The sequence below is a fragment of the Chanodichthys erythropterus genome, chromosome 15 (genome assembly GCF_024489055.1).
Source record: "Chanodichthys erythropterus isolate Z2021 chromosome 15, ASM2448905v1, whole genome shotgun sequence".
Taxonomy (NCBI): Eukaryota; Metazoa; Chordata; class Actinopteri; order Cypriniformes; family Xenocyprididae; genus Chanodichthys; species Chanodichthys erythropterus.
The window spans coordinates 12,679,978-12,705,000 of record NC_090235.1 but is presented as its reverse complement, the minus strand read 5'-3'; the positions used below and the strand labels follow the sequence as shown (position 1 = coordinate 12,705,000).

The window sequence follows — 25,023 nt, the reverse complement described above, 5'->3', positions numbered from 1 at the left end:
CAGATCTTTAGTGTCACTCTGACGTTCATGTGCTGATCCAGTCAGTCATGCTGCGGGAAACACTCAAACATTCAACTAGAGATGCACCGATACCTAAAAACCTTCTCCACCGATAGCCGATTATTCAGAGTCATATTTGCTGATAATGATAGTTTGGGCGTTCTGCCTTTTGTAACTGGATCAGTTATAAACAAACACATTAATTACATTCTAATTAAAGATTAAATGAATATTTCTTAACTTTATGAATGTTATTAATTCATATAATTACTATTAATATTGAACATCAACTAGATTCTTAGCATTTTCTGTACACAAAGCACAAATTCAGTACATTTTTCTGCCCTCTTTTGATTGACAGCATATATATTTTTAAACTGTCAGTGCATCTCTACTTTCAACAAATATTCTTTAAGAAAAGTACTTTTTAAAATAAATGCACCTGAACATAAATGCAGCTTGATTTGATAGTTTGTTGTTTATGCACTGAAATTCATACTTTTATATGCATTTGAATTATTTTCACAGTATGACTTTTGAGTTTCAACTCCATGTATGCATAATTTTATTATTATACAATTTAACAGTAATTTATATATATATTTATATATATATAATTATTGTTAAACTGTATAATAATAAAATTATGCAAATATTAATCATTTGCATAATTTTGCAATTATAAAATATTAATAAAAAATAGTAGCATCTAAATATATATATATATATGTATATATATATATATATGTATATACATATATAGATATATAGATATATATAGATGCTATTATTTTTTTATTAATATTTTGAATCATTTTCATTTTAATCTTTTCTATTTTCATTTTAGTTAATTTTAGTAATTTTTTTATTTTTCATTTGTTTTTTAAATATATCTGTATATTTTTGTATACATTTTTATTTTAGTTTTAGTTATTTTAGTGAATCAAGTTAAATTAAATTAAAAGGAAAAATATTGGCAACTAGCTAAAATAAAACAAGTTTTTTATATTTTATTTAATTTCCGTTAACATTTATTTTATTTCAAGTAGCAAAATATGTATATTAAAACATATTAAAAAATGTATAATTAATATAAATTAATTTAATATAATATATAAATATACACAAATACATTGTAATTCATGTGTAAATTGTTATATTTTTTTATAAAATTATTCAGTTTTATATGTATTTATATACAGTATTTATTAGGAAAACAATTGACTTTCTAGTATTTTTAGCTTATTAGTTTCTCTTTTGAATGAAATGAAATCTCTGATTTTATTTACTTGTCAATAGACTATAGTTCTTGTTGTAATTTATTATTTATTATTATTTATTTAATTATTTATTTATTTATTAATATTTGAAATAAAATGCAAACTTGGACCTTTGTTCTTTGGACATTTTATATATCTGATCATGAAGTTGTGAGATAGTGTGTGAAGTGTTGAATGTGTGTGTGTGTCAGAGGTCTGGTCATTGCGATGGTGGTCAGCGTCCTCTTCCTCCTGCTGCTGCGCTTCACTGCGCCCATCCTGATCTGGATCCTCATCGTCGGGGTTCTGGCGGTCGGAGCCTTCGGTGAGTTCAGCTTTTGAACTCTTCTTTGATCTTGTTACATTGTGTTCTAAACAGCTATGACATGATCAACTGATAAATCCCATATCTGACATCTTTTGTCCAATCCAGATATGAGAAACTATGTGCAAATATTTTCTCGCTGGCACAAAATGCTGTCATTAAACATCTTGTTTATTTTGACTGAGCTGCTGGAAACTTGTTGAATCACGCTGCTGACAGGGTTTCACATGATTTAATTAAAGATTAATGAATGGTTAATCGATAACTTCAGACTTCATGCTGATATAAACATTTTGGGCTAGTAAAAGTAGCAGATGATATTTTTGCTGACTGATATGATTAATCTTGGGTGTTTGGAGCAGCTCCAGTGTTGAGTGTGTGATTCTCTCTGTCCGTCAGGGATCTGGTACTGCTATAACGAGTACATGTCTCTGGCCAGCTCCAGCCTGACCTTCAATAACGTGGGCTTCACCACTAATGTCAACGTCTATCTGCAGGTGCGGGACACCTGGCTGGCCTTCTGTGAGTCTCCGCACTTTGAGTTTACACATCCAAATAATGATGCTTTCATTGAAATACTGGAACTTCATCTCTCAGATCAATTTCTTTTTTAATGTTAAAGTGCTTCTTTTGCAAGATAATTTAAATGTAACTAAAAAACAACAAACTTAAATTAAATTTATACTACATGAAATTAAAAAGAAATAGAATTTAATCTGAATATAATTGAAATACTGGAGTTTCATCTCAGATCAGTTTCTCTTTTAATTTCAATGTGCTTCTTTTGCTTGACTTTTTTTTTATTGAATTCAAATTTTATTGAATTGAAATATAATTGGAATACTTGAGCTATACCTGTTTAATTTCAGTTTGAATTCTAATTGGCTTCATTTGTATGACAGCTTTATTCAATTTATTTTACATTAAATATAATTGAATTACTGGAGCTACACCTCTCGGGTCAGTTTCTCTTAAACTTAATTTGCTTAATTCACATGACAAACATTTTTAAATTTATTTTAAATTTAATTTAAATGTAATTGAAATACTAGAGCTATATCTGTTCAATTTCTGTTTTAATTTTAATGTGCTTCCTTCACATGGCAACTTTAAATTAATTTATACTACATTCAATTAAAATTAAATAGAATTTATTCTGAATATAATTTAAACACTAGAACTTAATCTCAGATCAATTTATCGTTTAATGTTAAAGTGCTTCTTTTGCAAGAAAATTTAAATTTAACTACAAAATAACTTAAATTTATACTACATGAAATTAAATGAAATAGAATTTAATCTGAATATAATTGAAATACTGGAGCTTCATCTCAGATCAGTTTCTCTTTTTTAATGTTAAAGTGCTTCTTTTGCTTGACATTTTTTTTTTATTGAATTCAAATTTTATTTAATTGAAATATAATTGAAATACTTGAGCTATACCTGTTTCATATCTGCTTCATTTTCAACTTTATTTGATTTATTTTACATTAGATTAAAATTTAATTTAAATATAATTAAAAAACTTCATCTTTTAATTTTAATGTGCTCTTTTCGCTTGACAAACTTTAAATAAAATTAAAAATCATAATTTCAAGTATAATTGAAATAGTTGAGCTGTACCTCTTTAGTTCCTGCTTTAATTCTAATGTGCTTCATTTGCATGGCAACTTTAATTTATTTTATATTTAAATTTTAAATTATAATTCAATTTAAATATTGAAATACTGGATCTACACCTCTCGTGTCAGTTTCTCTTAATTTTAATTTGCTCGGTTCACATGACACACTTTTTTTATTTAATTTATTTAAATTTAAATGTAATTGAAATACTAGAGCTATATCTGTTAAATTTCTGTTTTAATTCTAATGTATTTATTCACATCGCAGCGTTTTTATTCATATTAAACTAAAATGTAATTTAAATTAAATATAATTTAAATACTACAGCTATGTTCAATTTCTCTTTTAATTTTAATGTGCTTCATTCTCAAGACAAACTTTTCTTTATGTAATCTATATTAATTTCGATTAAATTCAATGCAATAGAATGAATTAAGAGTTTTAAAATATTTGTTCATATTTATGTATCATAATAATTTATAATACATTCAAATAAATTAAATTCAATAAAAAAATTTAAGTTTGTATTTATCCATCAGGATTTAATATATTTTGAAGTTATTAATGAAGGAAGCACGACTGTCTGTGTTGCAGTGATTATTCTGTGTATCGTGGAGGCGGTTCTGCTGCTGGCGCTGATCTTCCTCAGGACTCGTATTCTCATCGCCATCGCTCTCATTCAGGAGACCAGCAAGTAAATGAACACTGACGACGTCTCATAGGAGTTTTAATCTGTGTGTGTGTGTGTGTGTGTTAGTACAAGCTGCTCATGCGTCACACACACGTGATCTCGATGAATCCAGAGCTGATCTCAGAACACACACACATTAATAATATGATCATGATCATGAGTGAATTGATTTGATGAATTACAGTTTTCTGTGTGTGTGTGTGTGTGTGTGTGTGTGTGTGTGTCTGGAGTTAAGTTGAGTAGAGAGTAAACGTGTGTGTGTGTGTGTTTTCAGGGCGTTGGGTCACATGATGTCAACACTTTTCTATCCCATCATCACGTTTGTGCTGCTGTTGGTGTGTGTGTCGTACTGGGGCATCACAGCACTGTATCCTTTGTGTGTGTGTGTGTGTGCAGATCAGTGTGTGTTTCTCATGTGTATGTGTAAGCACTGTGAAGCTGCTTTGAAACGATTTGTATTGTGAAAAGCGCTGTATAAATGAAGATGACTTGACTGACTATGTGAATGTTCAGTTGTGTGTTCAGTGTGTTTTCATGTGTGTGTTGTGAGTCTTTGACGGAGTGTGTGTTCAGATATCTGGCCACGTCAGGCGGTCCCATGTACAGAGTGGTGGCGCTGAACTCCACACAGGACAACTGCAGAAATATACGGGCCAACGAGACCTGCGACCCAGAGGTCCGAAACACACACACACACACACACACACACATATACACACGCACACACTCGCACACAGGATTCTTCAGTCTGGTTGATCTGGTTTGTGCTTGTTTTCCTCCTCAGACGTTCAACAGCACTCAGTATCCCGACTGTCCGTCGGCGCGCTGCATCTTCATCAACTATAACACGGAGGGTTTGTTCCAGAGGAACCTCTTTAACCTGCAGATCTATAACGTGGTGGCGTTCCTGTGGTGCGTGAACTTCGTCATCGCTCTGGGTCACTGTACGCTGGCCGGAGCCTTCGCCTCGTATTACTGGGCCTTCAGGAAACCCGCAGATATCCCAACATTCCCTCTGATGCAGTCCTTCATGAGAGCGCTGCGGTGAGATCTGCTGTTCAACCAATACTGACTGACATCAGTGGTTTCATGAAGAACATTCATCATCCGTGGAAACTTTCAATCCACAAAAGATTCTTTCTAGAGGAAACGGTTCATTAGATTATTGAAATGTTCTTCACATTAAGGAAAAATGGTTGAACTCTTTAGGATCCTGTGGATTGAAACTACAGCCCTCAACTAATAGCATCATTTATTTATACTATATTTATATACTATTTTTATATAGTTTTCTATATTTATGCTTTATACTATTTATACTATATTCACACTAATATAATTTTAATCATCATTTCAAGTATCATTTAGATTTATTATTTATACTAATAATTTAATATAATGACTTAGGAGTTAGTATTATTATTATAATTATTATTATTATTATTATTAATAAATATGCCATTTAATATAATTTGATAATTTGTTCATAGTTATTGATAATGATTTAACTTGTAGGTCATTTTATTATTAGTAGTAGTAATAATAATAATAATGATGATAAATATGCCATTTAATAAAATATGATGTATTGGGTATAATAAAAGATTCAATACATTGACTTAAAAAGTCTTAAAATATTTGTTTTTATTCATCCACCGAAATTTAACCAGTAGATAATAATAATAATAATAATAATAATACATATTTTATTAAATATTAAATATAAATAAAATATTAAATAGATTTTTTTTTATTTGTTTTTAATAAGAAAATCAATAAAATGACTCAAGAGTCTTAAAATATTAGTTCATATTTTGGATTATAGATATCAGCCTGTGATATTTCTGGATATTATTATTATATATTATAAAATATTTTATATATATATATAATTTCTGGTTAATATTATATTATACAATTTTATATCCATATATAATATTTGTTCATAGATATTGATAATGATTTAACTTGTAGGTATTTTCATTAGTAGTAGTAATAATAATAATAATAATAAATATGCCATTTAATAAAATTTGATGTATTGGTTATAATAAAAAATTCAATACATTGACTTAAAAGTCTTAAAATATTTGTTTTTATTCATCCACCAAGATTTAACCAGTAGATAATAATAATGATCATAAAAAAAATAATAATAATACATATGTTATTAAATACTAAATATAAATAAAATATTAAATAGATTTTTTATTTGTTTATAAATAAACTCAAGAGTCTTAAAATATTAGTTCATATTTTGGATTATAGATATTAGCCTGTGATATTTCTGGTAAATATTATTTTTCCGCAGTCTTGATGACGTCATGATAAAAGAAAAGTGTTCTTTTTCGTTTGTTTGTTTAAGATAAAGTGCACTAATAAATCGTTTGGAGAAATATCAGAAATATGTGGAAGAAATCACTCATGTCATTGTGTTTTGAGACACTAGATGGCGCTCATACTTACAGATGCATTTATGAATAGGTTTGTCTGGAGTATGTGAATATTAATAAGGGAAACAGATCTGCTGTACTGTGTGAATCTCGTGTCTGATAGTTTGGTTATTTTGGGTTTGTTGTTGGTCAGGTATCACGTGGGCTCTCTTGCGTTCGGCGCTCTGATTCTCACGCTGGTGCAGATCGTCCGGATCATTCTGGAGTATCTGGACCACAAGTTCAAAGGTCAGAGAGAACTTCCATTCGTGCAGCTTTTGTCTTCTCAAACTCTGTGAGATGGAAAAACATGTTTGTCTAGAATAGATTGACTTGTTTGTTATAAAAAGTAATATTTACAATCAAACTATGAGTTGATGAGCCATGTATCATCCTCTGATGCTTCACTCAGATGTGTGTGTGTGTGTGTGTGTTCAGAGGCTCAGAACCCGTGCACGCGGTTCCTCATGTGTTGTCTCAAATGCTGCTTCTGGTGTCTGGAGAAATTCATCAAGTTCATCAACAGGAACGCTTACATCATGGTACGTAAACTCTCTCTCTCTCACATGAGCTGATGAGCATCAGATCATCAGCCGGATCCAGAAAGAGTCAATGACAGTGTTTCTGTGGATTATAGATCGCCATCTACGGGAAGAACTTCTGTGTGTCCGCTAAGAACGCCTTCTCTCTGCTCATGAGGAACATCATACGGTGAGACCAGAGCTTACTTATAAAGCCCATTTCTGCTACACAAGAAAAAATCATGCTTTGGTAAATCTTAATTATGAAGGCAGAATACTAAAAAACTAAGTCATATTTATTATATTATATTATTATATTTTATTATAAATAAAAAGACAATTATAACACAAGTCAAAATTGACAAAAAATCTAAATTGACAATCGAAATTATGACTTAAAATGACTTGATTGTGATAAAAAGTCAAAATTATGACATACTGAGTAAAAAATTACATAAAATGTAATAATTATGACATAAAAAGTCAGAATTATGACTTGAAAAGTCAATTGACATAAAATGTTGAAATAGAAATAAATAGTTGAAATTATAACACCAAGTAAAAACTTAATTATGACAAAAAGTCAATATTTATGACAAAAAGACTAAATTGACAGGCAAAATTATGACTCAGGAAGTTATAATTACGACTTTTTATGTCATAATTATGACTTTTTAAATAAAAAGATTAATGTAAAATGTCATAATTATGACAAAAAACAATTATGATACAAATAATAATTATGACAAATTGAAATTGACAGTCAAAAGAAATTATGACTTAAAAAGTCAATTGACTTAAAATGTTGAAACTGACAAAATGCCATATTTATGACATAAAAAAAATGAATAGTAAAAGAATTATGACTTACTAAGTAAAAATTTATATAAAATTCCATATTTATGACATAAAAAGTCAAAACTGACTACAAATTATGACTTAAAAGTCATAATTATGACATAAAAAGTTGAAATTATGACATACTTATAAAAACGGACAAAATGCCATATTTCTGACAAAAAGATAAAACTGACAATAAAACATTATAAGGTAAATAGTCAAAATAATGACAAAAAGTTGAAATTATGACATACTAAGTAAAAACGGACATAAAATGCCATATTTATGACAAAAAGAGGAAATTGACAGTAAAAATTGACTTATGACATCGAAAGTCATAATTGTAGTCAAAATTATGACTTAAAAAGTTAAAATTATGACAAAAAGGCACCTAACCCTAAGCAGAAACTAAGTTGAATGTTGTTTATGGTCATATATAATTATGACACAAGTGTCAATTTTGCCTATTTATGCAACAATTTCGACAAGTCGACATTATGACAAAAAGTCGAAGGTTTGAAATATATAAATGTGTCATAATTGACACAACTTTAAATTTAAATGTGGAAATTATGACATGCTAATTAAAAATGATGACAAAATGTCATAATCAGGATAAAATGAATCTCCTGATTTCTACTGTTGATGTGCTGCTGTGGAGTAAATGTGTTATTGTGGTTTCTCAGCGTGGTGGTGCTGGATAAAGTGACGGATCTGCTGCTGTTCTTCGGGAAGCTGCTGGTGGTCGGTGGAGTGGGTGAGTGAGAGAGAGATCTTCATACGCTACAGACACACTTCAGATCTCTGACGTCTCGTCTCTTCTCAGGTGTGCTGGCGTTCTTCTTCTTCTCCGGCAGGATTCCGACTCCAGGAACCACGTTTGAAACGGCGGCTCTCAACTACTACTGGATGCCCATCATAGTGAGATTCACACACTTCTTCACACCTCAATCCGCTCAGATCCATTAATGTACACAAAACCTGAAACTGCAGACTTGATCCATTCATTCGCTGTCTGTAAACATTACACTTACAAAGAGAATTGATCCATTTCTTTAATTTAGGCCCCGTCCACACGGAGACGCGCTTCAGTGAAACCGCACAAATTGTTTATCGGATAGGCGTTTCGTCCACACGGATCCGGCGTTTTCGAAAGGTGAAACCGGTATTTTTTGAAACCAGGTCGTACAGTGGAAAAATTTGAAAACGCCGGCTTGGCGTTGTCGTGTGGACGGGGCAATCCGTATATTTTCTGAAACGATGATGTCATCACCCCACGTGTCGACCCTAGTCAGACGCGCTAACACCACAAAACACCACCAACAACAGCAATAACCAACTCTACATGCTTGTGTTCGTGCTGCAGAAGCTACTGAACCAAAATAAAGTGTTATTTCTAAGCTTTGCTAAAGTTTGTATTCAGCACGCAAGGTTTATGCGCATGCTCCAAGTCTTCTTCGCTGCTTTAAGTGCATTTCTGTGGCAGAATTACAGCGCCACATAATGGTCTGGCATGTATACTACATCGTTTTGAGTCGTTTCAGTGGTTTCGTGTGGACGCAGATATTTTTTGAGACGAGGAAAAAAAAAGATCGGTTTAGGGTAAGCTCCGGCTTCGTGTGGACGTAGCCCTAAACAAGTCAATTATGACAAAAAGCCTATAGTATAAATTCACATACAAAGCTAAAATTATTTTTTCGACTTTTTTCATCATAATTTTTTTAAATATTATTGTCATATCTTAATATGACAAGTCAAAATTATGACCAAAAAAAAAATCGTCAAATTCAAAATTGACACTAATTTGAAATTGACAAAAAGTTAAAATTATCACATACAAAGCCTTTTTTTTTTTGTTGACTTTATATCCATTTTTTTACTTAAGTCGACATGAGTCGAAATGTACATACTGATTTTAAAATTATGAATTAAAAAGTCAAAATGTCAATTTTGATTTACCATGCCATAATTTAGACTTTGTCATGAATTTTTCGTTATAACTTTAATTTGTCGTAATTTTGACTTTTTTCCATTTTTTTAAGTTATAACAAAAAATTCATGACAAAGTCGAAATTATGACATACTAAATTGAAATTAACATTAAGCAAAAATTTACTACGTCAAAATGACAATTTCAATTTAGTATGTCATAATTTAGACTTTGTCATGAATTTTTTGTTATAACTTTAATTTGTCGTAATTTTGACTTTTTTCCATTTTTTTAAGTCCACACGAGTCGAAATTTACATACTAATTTGAAAATATGACGTAAAAAGGTAAAACTTAGGTAAAAAAAGGTAAAATTATCAAATATTAAGTCATAATTTTTACTTTTTTTATCAATTTTTATTTGTCACAAAAGTTGTCACGAGTCGAAATTTAAATACTAATTAAAAAATATGACGTAAAAAATTTAAATTAACATTAAGTAAAAAATTTACTAAGTCAAAATTACAATTTCGATTTAGTATGTCATAATTTCGACTTTGTTATTCTTTTTTTGGTCATAACTTCGACTCATCATTTTGACGACTTAAAAAGTCACTTATAACAAGTTGAAATTCACACACTCTCAAAATTGACAAAACGGTAAAATTATCACATTGTGTTGCTAGTTAGCTCAATAGAGAAATATTAATAATTATTCATAACTCATGATTATTCATTATGATTAATTATGAATATTTGAATGTTATGAATTTCTTGTCATAACTTCGACTAATTTTGATGACTTAAAACGTCCTAATTATAACATGTTGAAATTTACGTACTAAGTCAAAATTAACATAAAAAGGTAAAATGATCACATTTGAAGTCATAATTTTGACTTTTTTATATATATTTTTTTATTTAAAAAGTCATTATAAGCCAAAAGTCAAAATTGACAGTCAATCATTTTGGCTTAGTATGTCATAATTTCAACTAGTCATTAATTTTTTTTTACATAATTTCGTTGTTTTGAATTAACGTGTGAATTGCAACGTCATAATTTTGACTTTTTAAGTCAGTTACAACATAAAAAGTCTAAATGATGACATAAAAATGTACTTTTATTTTGTAATGAGCTATAAGATGAGATGTAGACTTTAAGGAGGCAGAGGTAAGTGTGATCTGGACAGATGTTGGTGTTCAGAGAAGTGACGTGTGTGTTTGTGTGCTAACAGACGGTGGTGTTTGGAGCGTATCTGATCGCTCACGGCTTCTTCAGCGTGTATAACATGGGTGTGGACACACTGTTCCTGTGCTTCTGTGAGTGTCTCTCTCCACAACATCATGATTCATGGTGAGTCTACAGCATATATTACTGTCCTAACATTGTTTCTGTGGTGCAGTGGAGGATCTGGAGCGAAACGACGGCAGTGCAGAGAAGCCGTATTTCATGTCCAAGAACCTGATGAAGATCCTCAACAAGAAGAACAAACAGCCCAAGACGGGCTGATGATGATGATGATGATGATGAAGATGAGGATGAGGGTTTCTGCCTTCAAACTCTCAAGCACCGTCACTTTGAAGATCCCAACGAATCCACGTACAAACACTTTTAAACATCGTTATTCCCAGTTTCATTTTTTTCTTAGACATGTTACCAAGACTCGACCATCTCCGAGTTCATTTAACTGATTTTACTGAAAATGTGCCTGTGAATTTTTTCTTGACACACTTTTGTCACCAAAATTGAAGATCGTTCAGTGCATTTGAATAATGTCTGTGAGCCAAAGCATTTTTATTAGCCTTTATTAATATCATTTGGTTTGTATTTTTACTAAGATATGCACAGTGAAACTATATTGCACATTTAATTGACTGTTTTTGGTTCAGACTAATAACTTATCTGTTCTTCCAAAACTACTGTACTGTTTTTAAAGTCACATTTTTCACTTTTTGCAATAGAAAATAAAATACGAAGTCCAAAATATGAAACACCATAAGCATGAATGAAAGAAGCCTTTGTTTTGAATGTTTTTATAGTTTCACACTGTTTTTATATTATTTGTGTTTAGTTTTGTGTGATTTAGTGTAAACTGGAAATAAACAGAGAATATTTATTTAAAGATATATATACATACATAAATTTAATAAAAATGTTGTACATTAAACAAACCAGGTGCTTATTTTCTTATATATTTGCCATCAGTTTCAGGATTGTGAATGTTTGAACTGAAAATAACAGAATTCACTCAACTAAAGCAAAGCATCTTACAGCCAAATTATTAACACTTCTGTGAAAACAATACAACTGAAACAAAGAATTTTGCTTTTGCAAGTAATTGGAATAAAATGACTGAAAATTAGGCTATTAGACTTAATATGAAATGTTCAATGAAAATTAAAAACTAATATTATTAATTTCCTAAGTCGTAGCACCGGATCTGACACAATTAAATCAATTAAAATAATGCTTAACATTTTTAGTTTTATTTCGAAACAGACTGTTCGTAACAGATGGAGTAGATTGTGTCCATCAACAATCATTAAGCTTCACTAAACCTCTTTATACCTCTATATTTATTTATAATTCAGTAACATTAGTCAGTTTTGATTTAAGTTTGATAATCACATTATTTTACATGTGTCGATCACTTGTTCCTGCTGCTTCTTTTGTGTTTTGAAATAGATTCTGTACTCTTTCAGAAGATGCATAACAGCGCCACCTACCGTATAACAGTGAAAACATGTATTGCTGGAAAATAAATGTGTTTGTGTCCTGAAGGCTTCCTGCAACTCCAAACCAGCAGAACCGGTCTCTGATATCATTCACTGGTCATTATAGTCGTGCATTAGTTCATAACAGCTCAAGGTGCAGTTATAATATAACTTGCACTATCTATAGATGAAGCCATATCAGATGACCTGAGCCGATTATCACTTCAGTATTGACAATAGATCTGATGATGTCTGTGAAGTATTAGATGGTTTGTTTCAACATTTCATTGTGTTTGAGCAAAGTACACAAAATTATGACATCACAAACTATTTTTCTTGTCACAAATATGCTAAAATCATTATATATATAAATTATACACACATGCACGTATATGGGCCATTCTACAGAATTGGTGCAAACTGCTGTCCCACAACCCAAAAAAACACATATAAAAAGCATTTGTGTTCAACTTTGAGATGTTTACCAAGATCCTTCTTCACTGTAAAAAAATCTGATTTTTGAGTTTTCTCAACATTTTGTTGTATAAACTGAATACAAGAAGTTGAGAAAACTCAAAAATCTGAAGTTTGTTGCCTTAAAATTTTAAATTTTCTCAACTTTTGATTTTTTTTTTTTTTTTTTTTTACAGTGTATCATCTACTGAATCCCACAATAATATTTAAAATATCAGTAAGTTTAATTTATTTAAAATCATCATTTATTGGGTACTTTCAATTGGGAGGTGTATGTCCCCAACCCTAACCCCTAAATTTCAACGTGAAAATATTGAAAAAAAAAAATTCCATTGTTTTTAAAATATATATTTTTTATTTTAAAAATTAAATCATAAACCTTACGTAAAAATTCATGTCACTACCGAAACTCTCTGTTTTAGTGCATTGACTGATACTGATTTTAACACATTTTTGATCAGGAAATATACCAAACGCCTTTTTTTTGGATGTTATTCCATTAAAATTAGTTTTTCTGTGTACAACTGTTTAGAAGTGTGCTAACTAACCATCTAATCATCTTTGAGCTAGACTCAAAAATATCTAAAATCGTCACTACCGAAACATGCCATCGTTTTGTGGTGACAAAAGGGAACATAATCATTTATTTGGGGGAAATAAACAACAATTTAGTACAGTTATGTAAATCATTAGTGTTTTAATATGTTTTAGTATAAAATTGTGTAATGTGATGTGGTCACTACTGAAACACGGGATGTTTTGTCAAAAAGTATATTGAATTATCAACTAAGATGCTACGATAGTGTTTGTATATTCAAACAAATGAATCTTAACTTTGAAATCAGTTTGATTAACTTTATTCCTTTTACAAGGACAAATTGGATTCAAAACACAACAAATCTCATAAATTAAACTTGAAATATTGCTAAAATTGCAATTGTTATTTACATGTGAAAACTCTTAAAAAAAATAGCAAAAATATATATTTAAAAGGTAGATGTAAACAAAATCTTAATAGGTCAATATAACCTTATTTTTATTATTGTGTTTCGGTAGTGACACATATGGGGAGAGGAAAAATATTCCAAAACTTTCTGAAAATACAATATGAAAATTAACTGTACAATTACTAGAAATGTGTACCTTGGGTATTACATAATTTGCATGCATACAAAATCAAGACGTTTCCAACTCTGACTTTGCACCAATTCTGTTTATATAGTTAGTTTTCTCTAATTATAGAAACTTCAATAAAATACTATATAAAAAGATAATAAAAATAACCACACCAGTTGTATTAAATGTTTATTTATCAAGTGCCAGAGAACAGGCCACACCCACTTTAGTTTCTGCCGCATACGCACAATAATTATATGCAATTTAGCTACCAAAAGACTCTTTATGGCATAAAAGACTCATTACAAACATAATTAACCAGTGATATGCAAAAAAGGAAAAAGAGCAATTTCAACTAAAGCCACCCAAAATCATCCAATAAGAATCAACGGATTCTGACTGTAAACCCCACCCACTTCATGCCCAGCAGCCGTCAATCAACACGACCTGCGGCAACATTTTAAAAGTGGGTGTGGTCAGAGTCTTCAGACAAGAGGTCCAGAAGGACTGTGCAGTGAGAGGAAATAAACACAAATGTTGTTTCACAGGATGTTTGTTACACTGACAAACAGTTAAAACCAACAGGATTACAAACCATCACCTCCCGGCTGTCAATCAACGTCACAGCCAATGACAGAGAGACGCTTAAAAACATCATGTACAATATCCATATATACACATACATACACACTCCAACACAACATTATCAGGATGAAAATTAAATTCACTGTTTTTCTAAGTTTCTTATCTATGACAATATATTTACTCAGATTTCACCCACTAGCATCACTCATTCACCCTGTAAATCATATCTAATAGCGTGTTAACTCATAATTACGACGTACGCTGTGTGTTAGCGGTCACGTCTGCTTTACACATCAAACACAGCAGATAAAACTGTTGTGGAAACACTTCCTGAACAGACCTGAAGCTCCATCCGGGTCTGAACGCGTGTGAACCGCATCGAAACCGGAACTCTAGCGTCTGATTTGGATTAGCTTATGACTAACGAGCATCTTTGAGGCGATTCTAAACCCTGAACACTGAAAACGATGAGCGAATCTCACAAAAGCATGTTCAGGTCATATTTCACTCCAAAATAAATTACTTGTTTTGTTTTTTTGTATATATGTGCCGTCCAAACGCACAGTGTAACGGCCTCAAAGCGCTTTCAGGAGTATCCAAATAGTAAATCCATACATAAATCACACTTCTGTCTTCATATTTCTCTCGGTTCAGAATTTCTTTGGCATGAAAATGAAAAGCTACAGAAAGCGGAAAACATGGTGAACCTCAAGAAACCTGTCGAGAATGAGTTCTGGGTAATATTCCACCCCAAAAATCACAAAAAAGAAAATGCATTATGAATTCTTCATGAACTTATGACAGTTAATTACTTAGCAATTAATAAAACATATCCTCCCCTGCCAATTCTTATTACCATAATGCTAAAAAAAAAAAAAAAAAAAAAAAATTTTTTATATTACTACAGTAAAAACATCACATTAAAGTAATGAGAATTTGGGGATGAATGCGTTTAATAATCATGAAAATCCTTTCTTTATGCACAATGTAATTTCTGAGGTGAAACATGAGATGTTTTGGTGAGATTCATCAGCTCCTGTAGTGTTTGATCTACTGACGGCGGTCATTAATACTGTCTCACAACACTGACGCGTGTGTGTGTGTGTGTGTGTGTGTGTGTGCGCGCATATATGGACATGAGACAGACAGATAGTGAGTTTATCTTCTGAAAGCACACATGGGACAGTGTCCTCGTCCATCATCTCACACGCTCAGCATCCAGAAGAAGAAGAAGATGGCCAGGAAGAGGAAGAGCGAGTCCTGCCAGTTGTTGCCGTTGTTGGCATTGCCGTTGCCTTGATGATCGCCTCCATAATGAGGATCTGAACACACACAGGCTTCAGAAATGAACCAAACACCTTTGACTGAGAGAGTTCATGAACCCTGACATGATCTTAAAGCTTCTTATTATAATAATACTAAAACTTTAAAGGGGTCATGACATGGATTTCTCTGTATTGTTTTAATATGAGGTTTACTTATAATGTTAAAGGGGACCTAATATATGCCTTTTTTCACAAGTCTCTCCAGAATGTGTCTGAAGTTTCAGCTCAAAATCCCCCACAGATCATTTATTAGAGCTTGTCAAATTTGCCCCTATTTGGGTGTGAGCAAAAACACGCCGTTTGTGTGTGTCCCTTTAAATGCAAATGAGCTGCTGCTCCCCGTCCCCTTTCCAGAAGAGGGCGGAGCTTTAACAGCTCAACAACAACAAAGCTGGAGAATCTCACGCAGCCATTAAAAATATATTTACTGACAAATGAGGATTGTCAGTAAATGTTTATGTAAATTTTAGGGTTTGTGATGTCACTAACCCAGGAAGAAGCTCATTGTAGTCCTTAAGAAGTATCTCCCTTTGCATGGAAATTTGAGCATTGTAACTTTGCAGATGTTGTTTATGATCAAACAGCAACATTACACACTAACTGAAGTTAAAAAAGTCAAATCATAATCAAGGACCTCTGTAAGCTCTGAAACTTGCAGGATGTTTTAATGGTACAATGATCTCTTATATGACAAAAGATCAAGGCAAATGTGATTTCTCATGTCGTGACCCCTTTATAGAGAGCATATCACAAACAAACACACCAACACTGACCTGGTCTGTGAAAAGGGTCGTTGGCGTTAAAGACTGTGGTGAAAAAACCGAACGGAAAAGCACCGATTCCAAACGACATGTGAAAACCTGTGTCGCCAAAACCCTGAAACTGTTGCAGAGACGATATGTTCATGTTAATACATTCATAAGCACACCATAATGATGTCAGGACACACGCTCACCCCTCTGCTCTCGGGCTCTGTCCTCTGACCCTGAGGTCGTGGTGGCGTTTTCAATCTGTAATACACACACACACACACATGATCAATCAAACACATGCAATCAAATACACATTAGAATAAAAGCAGAAAATAGAATTAACAGTAAAACAAATCCTTTTAATGCAGAAACAGGGTATTAAGCAAACACTTTTAAAAATATCAATAAAATATTATTTATTCATTAATATTAATAAATATTAAAATATATTACCGTCGTCTGACTAATCGCTTCTCTATATTATCGATATACTATTATAGTTTTTATTAATATATAGAATCATCTTTTATTTGAACATTTTCAGTTTTAATTTTACTTTTTTAATCATTTTTTATATTACTTGTTAGATTGTTCTTTATTTCCAGTTAATAATTTCAGTGCTTCAACTTAAGCTTCGTTTCAGTTAGTTGCCGAGGCGACAATTCTAATTTACGTTTTTCATCTAATATTTATATTTTATTTCAGATTCATTTAAATCATTACAAAAATGTTTTAATAGTTAAATAATAACCCTGATGCAGCACTACAAACAAACCCAAATCCCAATGGTTTTCAAGGTTGTTTATTAAAATTAATTATTCATTAATTTTTCAGTCCTTCCGGCATGAACATGTGACCCAAAGCACACACAAGCTCTACATCAGTTTGTTCTGAATGTCAAGCTATTTTTGCAGTGAATTTTCTGTATACATGAAATAACTGCCAGAAAAATAGAGCTGTGCTGTTCGAGACCCACAATGCAATGCACTTGACTTGACCTTCCATACCCAGTGAACTTGACTCCTACTTGACTCATTATCTGATCAGAGAACCAAAATCACTTTACACAAAATTATATTAAAAATGCAAAATAATAAAAATAATTGTCAATACTTTAGTATGGGGAACGATTCTCACTTTTAACTAGTTGTTATTAGCTGTTTATTAGTACTTATAAAGCACATATTAATGCATGACCATATTCTACATCCCATAATACTTCCCAATACCTAAACTTGACAACTACCTTACTAACTATTAATAAGCAGTAAATTAAGAGTTTACTGGGGCAGAAGTGACTGTGTATGTATGTTCCTCATACCAAAGTGTTGCCTAATAATTTTATGTCTGAGATGACTGCTGCACTCACTGAACTACACAAGGAACTTCATAAGGTCATGTGATGTGAAAGTTTGAAATGCCAATCATTGATGATGCCTGTAATAACAGTCAGTAAGGCAGTATGCAGTGCACTATTCTTCCGGAGCAGTACCTGGGATCTTCCTGGCTGGTGCTGCCGCGGCCGTACAGAGGAATGACTTTATCTCGACTGATTCCTGCTTTACACACGGGACACTGCTGCCTGCTGGGCCGCGTCTCCAGCCACTGAAACACACGGGACAGAATCAGACTGTGCTCAACAAGACTGCATTTATTTGATCCAAAATACAGTAAACCGGGAAATTTAAAATAGCTGTTTTCTATGTGAATATATAGCAAAATGTAATTTATTTCTGTGATCAAAGCTGAATTTATGATTATTATTAATGTTGATAGTTTCTTTTATTTTTAAAAACGTTATTTTTCAGGATTCTTTGATGAATAGAAAGTTCAAAAGAACAGCATTAATTTGAAATAAAATCTTTTGTAACATCATGAATGTCTTTACTGTCACTTTTGATCAATTTAATGCATCCTTAAAAATACAAAATAAAAATCATAAGAAAATACATGCATTTTTAGAACTATTAAAATTTCATGCACTTTTCCATGAACATTCCCCCCCCTCCTAAGTCTTATTACAGCAACGTCAAAAATATTGATATAATATTACAGTAAAAAGGAGAAATATTTACAGGTATAAATGATATATACAGGTATATTTGTAGCAATAGCTGGGTCAAAGTTATCGATTTTTCTTTTATGCCAAAAATCATTAGGATATTAAGTAAAGATCATGTTCCATGAAGATATTTTATAAATTTCCTACTGTATATATATCAAAAATGTATTTTTGTGAGTGGATATGCATTGCTGAAGACTTCATTTGGACAACTTTAAAGAAAATATATATATATATTTTCTCAATATTTAGATTTTTTTGCAGCCTCATATTTCAGATTTTCAAATAGTTTCAAATATCTCGGCCAAATATTGTCCTATCCTAACAAACCACACATCAGTGGAGATTATTTATTCAGCTTTTCAGATGATGATTTCAAAAAATGTACCCTTATGACTGGTTTTCTTTCCACGGTCACATTTTCTGTAATTTCTCTCTCAATATGCCATGATTTGCTCAATAACTCTCATGTTAAGTGTACAGTATAGCCTATATAACTAATTATAAAGTAATATTAATAACAGTTTTCTATGTGAATATATAGTAAAATGTAATTTATTCCAGTGATCAAAGCTGAATTTTCAGCATCATTCAGTGTCACATGATCCTTCAGAAATCATTCTAATATGAGGATTTGCTGCTCAAGAAATGTTTATGATTATTATCAATGTTGAAAACAGTTCTTTTATTTTTAAAAAAATATATTTTTCAGGATCATTTGATGAATAGAAAGTTCAAAAGAGCAGCATTAATTTGAAATCAAATCTTTTGTAACATTATAAATGTCTTATCAATTTAATGTGTCCTTGCTGAATAAAAGTATTAATTTCTTTTTAAAATATAGAAATATAAAATACAATAGTGACTGTACATTATCCAGATTTTTACTGTACATTATTTATAATATTTTAATACTTGTAAGAATGTGATTCCACTCAGTATGAACAGATAAAGTATCATTTATAATGTCAGCCATTATATTAGTTATGCTACTCATACTTATACAAAACATCACAGTACACGACACACACAATCTAACAAGAGCTGAACAACAACATCACAAGACTCACACTCACCTGATGAAGACAAGGCCAACTGCACAAGCCAACAAACCAGGAGAGACAGAGAGAAGTAAAAAATTAGTTCATGCATTTCTGTTTCTCAGTATCCTATAGTATTCCTGTAGCTCAAACAGTAGATAATGCAGTTCAAAACACAAGAAAATGGGTTCGATTCCCAACCTAACCAGATGCAATGTACGTCTCTTCAGATAAAAGCATCTGCCAAATGCATAAATGTACTAAATGCTTAAAGTTTAGGTCATCTGTGCTACTGCAAACGATCTGCATAAATGCAAATGATCTGCATAGATGCAAATGGTCTGCATAAATCACATCTGTTCTCAGAATTTATTTGGCATGAAAATTAAAAGCTACCATAAGTTGTGAATATAAAATATGGTGAAACCTGTTGATAACAGGACTGTGTGATATTTCACCCCAAAAAATCACAAGAAAATACAAGCATTTTTAGAATTGCATTTTAATATTTCATGCACTGTGATAGTTTTTCTATGAAAGTTCAATTTACAATTAAACATTTCCCCTTCTTAAGTCTTATTACAGCAACGTAAAAAATACTGATATATTACTACAGTAAAAAAGGGAATTATAGTGATGAGAATTCAGGGGATAAATGATTTTAATTGTCATGAAAACAATTTCAAAATGCAGGTTAATTGAAATAATTTTCACAAACATTTGTGAGCCTGGACCACAAAATCAGTCATATATCACACAGGTTTATCTGTAGCAATAGCCAATAATACATTGTATGGTTCAAAATGATCTTTTATGCCAAAAAATCATTAGGAAATTAAGATTACGTTATTACGTTATTTTGTAAATTTCCTACTGATATATATATATATATATATCAAAAGTGTATTTTTGTAAGTAATATGCATTGCTAAGGAATTTATTTGAACAACTTTAAAGGCGATTTTCTCAATATTTCTCATCTGGTTCATCTGGTTTTGTGGTCCAGGGTAACATTTCCTGTAATTTCTCTCTCAATATGCCATGATTTGCTCAATAACTTTCATGTTAAGTGTACAGTATAGCCTATAGAATTAATTATAAAATAATATTATGTAAAATAAGATGGAAAGCAGTTGAATCTGACATGTTTGTTGCCTAAATAGTGAATAACGAAGAGACGTTTGTCATGCACACAATCACAAACACAATCCACAACATCTGCAAATCTACAAAACAAACATGAGTGTGAGACGAGTGAAGGGTCCCGATCACTCAAACAGGGGTCAGCGTTACGTGTGCGTCTATTCTTACTCCTCACTACGACCTCAATCCTCCTGCAGAGTCTAATCTCTCATTAACCTGATAATCTCACAGTAACGGCCCTGAACGAGATCCGACCGATACTACAGAAAACTCACTCAGAGCGCATCAACAAGAGTTCAGCTGAAAAAACAACCCGATTTAATGGAATTAACTCATCAAGACATTGCATAACTGAATGAGGAGCTTGTTTGTTTCAGACGCTCTAGTATTTATTACAGAAACGACTGCAGACAAACAGACAGACTGCTAAAAGCTACTTAAAGTTGAATTAACCCTATAAAGCCTTTTGTATCATACTTATTACATGAATTTCAATCAAAACTTCACTGATAAGCCAGTCACAGTCCTTCTGTCATCTGACTGATAGTTTAGATTTTTTATGCACTGATTTTTATCAAGTGAACGTAAGAATAACTAATATTGTTAGTAATATTTCAAGATGAACATGACTGAAGCAGCTCAGGTTTACTTATCAAATATGATCATTAGGTTTATTTCTTCATCTCTCAATCATCACTGTATTGCATTGCATTATATGTTTTAAAACTACAGAGATTTGATCATAAAACTAGGCATTTAAATATAATTTTACTAAGACATTATTGGCAGATATTGATATTTATATGCATTTTATGTTGCTTTTCGGTCATATAAATATTAGCATCATGCAAAAATGTGCATGTTTTTGCTCAGTTGAGTCCTTTTTCTCACTATATGAGCCATTATGTGTCAAATATGATACTCAACAAAACCACATATGCAAACTTTTTTTAAATTTCATCTAAAAGTTCAATAAACTGTCCCATTTAAAATAAATAAACCAATTAATTCATTAATTACTCTGCCTGACAATTACGTCATGTTATAAACTCAGATAAATGAGTGTTTGAGGATCTTCACACACCAAACCGACACTTAAACAAGCTGAAAAATCATCTTATTAGTGCGTGATGAAAACAACAACAGCAGCACAATAAAACACTTCATCCTGTCAATCATCTCAAACTGTCGCAAAGCTCAAAAATTCACAAAATATCATAGCCAAACAAAAAATACTGTTATTTTACTACTGCAAAATTATAGTATATTAATGCAGGGGCTTATTCTGAATATGGCTTACCACAGTTTTACTATAGTAACAAGAACTGCAGTGACTATGTCCTCACTGTGGTGGTACCATGGTATTTAAATGATGTTGCAATGTACTTTAAAGAATATTACATACTATAGTTACTACATTTTAACAGTAACTGTTGTAACTATGGAATTATGATTGATTAACATGGCGAAATAAGGGTAGTAACATGAGCTTTAATGCCTGTCAACATGTCAGACTGTCAGTCAATCACTGTTGTAGTTTTTGCATGTTGTGTTTCTGCAGTTTTATGTGAGTTAATATCAATAACAGGTATTATCAGCACAGCTAGGTTTGGTTACTATAGTAAAGAGTCTCGCTGTCAGTGTTTTCGCACTGTCAAGCTGTGTGTGTTTTAATGTTTAGACTCCTACTGTTATGATATTGATGGTGATCGATTATCGATTGGTTGTACCAGAACAGGTGTCCGCAGAGGCTGATGACGGCGTCTCGGGCGGTGTCCAGGCAGATGTTACACTCGAAAGTGGCTCGATCTCTGTCGCGCTCTCCTTCCGCGCTTCCTCCCGGCCCTGCTCCGCCTCCGCTGCCCGGGACTCCCGCTCCTCTGGCGGTCGCGCCGTCACTCGAGCTCCGCTGCTGCTCTGCGGCCTCCATCCTCTCGCGCTCGCACTCACTGCGCGTACACTCCTCCTGCGTCTCGCTCTCGCGCGGACGTGACGCCACGTCAGTCACTAACCCCTCCCACTGCGCGCGAGCACTTCCGCTGGAGTCGGGTGGGCGGGGCAGGTTGTGTTGTTGAGTAAACACGTGATTATTATTATAGTTTAATGCAACTTTAACCCTTGTGCAACCTTATGGACATTTTTGTCCATTTCAGTTTTGTTTTTTGTTATAAGTGTGCCTTTGTTAATGCCAAATACATGAATTTTGGCAGAGGTGTTTATTTTTATTGGAATTTTAATATTTTACCCTCATTTCCTTCAAAAAATCAATTTTACCCTCCGTACAAAAGATCACACTCAGGACCTTAAGGACAAAACTGTCCACTTAAAACTGCAATTTTTTAACCCAGGGCCATTTGACTATAAAATGATACAATATTTGCAAATAGGCATTCATTCTATCCACAAGGCTTCAAATTTTACATTTTTACCATTTTTTTACTAGATTGTGCCATATTTTCAATTTTGGCATATAAAAGAAATACTCGCTTTATTTGTGTTTTCTGCTTATGCATATTATAGAGTAAATTGGAAAAATAATGCAGCTATAATTGTGTGGGTATGTTGGTAAGGATGTCAGAGTGTAGTTTGCAAGTGTTTACTGAAAATTTAATGTGTGTAATTAGCTTGAAAGAAATTATATTGTACTGGCAATCAAAAATCCCACTCCATGTATGAGTCACACCCTTGGCAGGGTCATAGGGTCATGTGAGAACTATGAAAAAGGTCAAAGAAGGTTAATGAGCTTTGAGGTTATTCTTTTTCGACCAAACACGCATCTTAACCCTTCATTGCACTTTTTCACTTGTTATTGTTTTTGTACAGAGATAAAAGGTACGCTTGAATTTGAAGTAAAAGTTCAGAAGCCCCTAAACACATTTAGTTTTCACCACAAGAAAATGCTGATTGTTTAGTCTGCTAGATTTTATACAAAGTTTGAGCCAAACCTATAAATATGTGGTGCTTGAGGGGTTGATCATTTCATTGTTTGCAAGATGAAGAGACGTTACTCAGCAGAGGAAGCTCTGAAGCTAGTGTTGCCCACTGACAGTGATACAGGTGCATTAGAAGCTGAGGATGTAAAGAAACCGATTTCTAAAGCGTTAAAATTGTGAAAATGAATGAATGTTTGGTAATTATGAATAGAAGAGATGCTGAAAAAAAAAGTCATTGAAAGTGTAAAAAAAAATTAATATATAATACTATGACAGACAAAAATGACAAATGACAAAAAATATAAATGCCTCAAAATTAATGTTGTTATTCTTCATTGACACACCCAAGAATCTAATAAGCAAAGAAAAAAAAATATGCTTAGCATTTATTTTATGAAAATAAACTACTATTTTTAACTTTAAAAATAAAAAAACACCTATGGCATTATGTAAACAAACCAGCATTTAAAGGGTTACAGTTCTTAAAATTAATGAATGTTTGGTATCTATGGATAGAACAGATGCTGGTTAAAAAAATTGACATCAGTGAAAGTGGAAAAAAATATTAATAAATCATATTTTTTTATGACAGTTTTTTGGCATGGACATTTTTGTCCATTTTGCACCTATGTGTAACTTTTTTTTTTATGCACGAGGGTTAAATTGTGTTTATGTAGAAAAAGAACATTATATGTGTAATGCATGTTTATGCAGTCTTTCTGTATGGATTTAATCCAGCACACTATAAATGTCAGTATATAATGCATGTTACTTGTGAAATTATGGTGTTCAGCAGGACTAGAGGAGGTGTACTGTACCAAAGACTATAGAATAAGTCCCGCCTTCTAAATGAGAGCCAATCGATAATTGGTAAAGTCATCGCGTCACTGCAACGGCCGATAGAAGCTCCGGTTCTTAGAAACATTCAGACATGCGCTTTCAGGACTGTGCATGCGCATTAGCTTGATCCACCCTAAAAATACATATTTTTGTCATGATTCAAGCGTTTAGAAAGAAAAATTATGAGACAGTTGTTGTCAGATTTCATTGGTGATTACAAATATGAAATTTTATCGAAAGCTTGGCAAACAGCTTTGGAGAATTTGATGTTTCCCCATTCAAAGAGACAGGAGCTGCACTTGCATGCCTGAGAGGCGTTTCAAAGATGGTCGCCGAGTGAAAACGGACTTTGACTGCCTACTCACATTAACTTTGTTTACAGACGTTTACAGAATGTCTGAATGTTTGAAGATTTGCC

General features: G+C 32.2%; 2 protein-coding genes across 2 annotated transcripts in view; one reads left to right on the top strand and one right to left on the bottom strand.

Annotated features, from left to right (window-relative positions):
• The window catches only part of slc44a4 (solute carrier family 44 member 4), a 26,484-nt gene extending 14,717 nt beyond the window's left edge, over positions 1 to 11,767 (top strand). The window contains exons 10-22 of the mRNA XM_067410893.1: positions 1,472 to 1,584; positions 1,984 to 2,106; positions 3,802 to 3,901; positions 4,173 to 4,265; positions 4,472 to 4,574; positions 4,683 to 4,942; positions 6,485 to 6,579; positions 6,769 to 6,872; positions 6,968 to 7,041; positions 8,378 to 8,448; positions 8,518 to 8,612; positions 10,856 to 10,940; positions 11,024 to 11,767. Coding sequence (XP_067266994.1) covers positions 1,472 to 1,584; positions 1,984 to 2,106; positions 3,802 to 3,901; positions 4,173 to 4,265; positions 4,472 to 4,574; positions 4,683 to 4,942; positions 6,485 to 6,579; positions 6,769 to 6,872; positions 6,968 to 7,041; positions 8,378 to 8,448; positions 8,518 to 8,612; positions 10,856 to 10,940; positions 11,024 to 11,130 — 1,423 coding nt within the window. The 3' untranslated portion in view covers positions 11,131 to 11,767. The remainder of the gene's footprint in view (positions 1 to 1,471; positions 1,585 to 1,983; positions 2,107 to 3,801; positions 3,902 to 4,172; positions 4,266 to 4,471; positions 4,575 to 4,682; positions 4,943 to 6,484; positions 6,580 to 6,768; positions 6,873 to 6,967; positions 7,042 to 8,377; positions 8,449 to 8,517; positions 8,613 to 10,855; positions 10,941 to 11,023) is intronic.
• Positions 11,768 to 13,960: 2,193 nt separating this feature from the next.
• On the bottom strand, positions 13,961 to 22,824 carry rnf5 (ring finger protein 5). Its single transcript, XM_067410894.1, has 6 exons — positions 22,563 to 22,824; positions 19,726 to 19,744; positions 18,080 to 18,192; positions 16,791 to 16,845; positions 16,609 to 16,717; positions 13,961 to 15,832 (listed from the first exon to the last, which is right to left on the bottom strand). The coding sequence occupies exons 1-6, from the start codon at positions 22,760 to 22,762 to the stop codon at positions 15,714 to 15,716; spliced, it is 615 nt and encodes a 204-aa protein (XP_067266995.1). The 5' UTR covers positions 22,763 to 22,824; the 3' UTR covers positions 13,961 to 15,713.
• Positions 22,825 to 25,023: the final 2,199 nt, after the last annotated feature.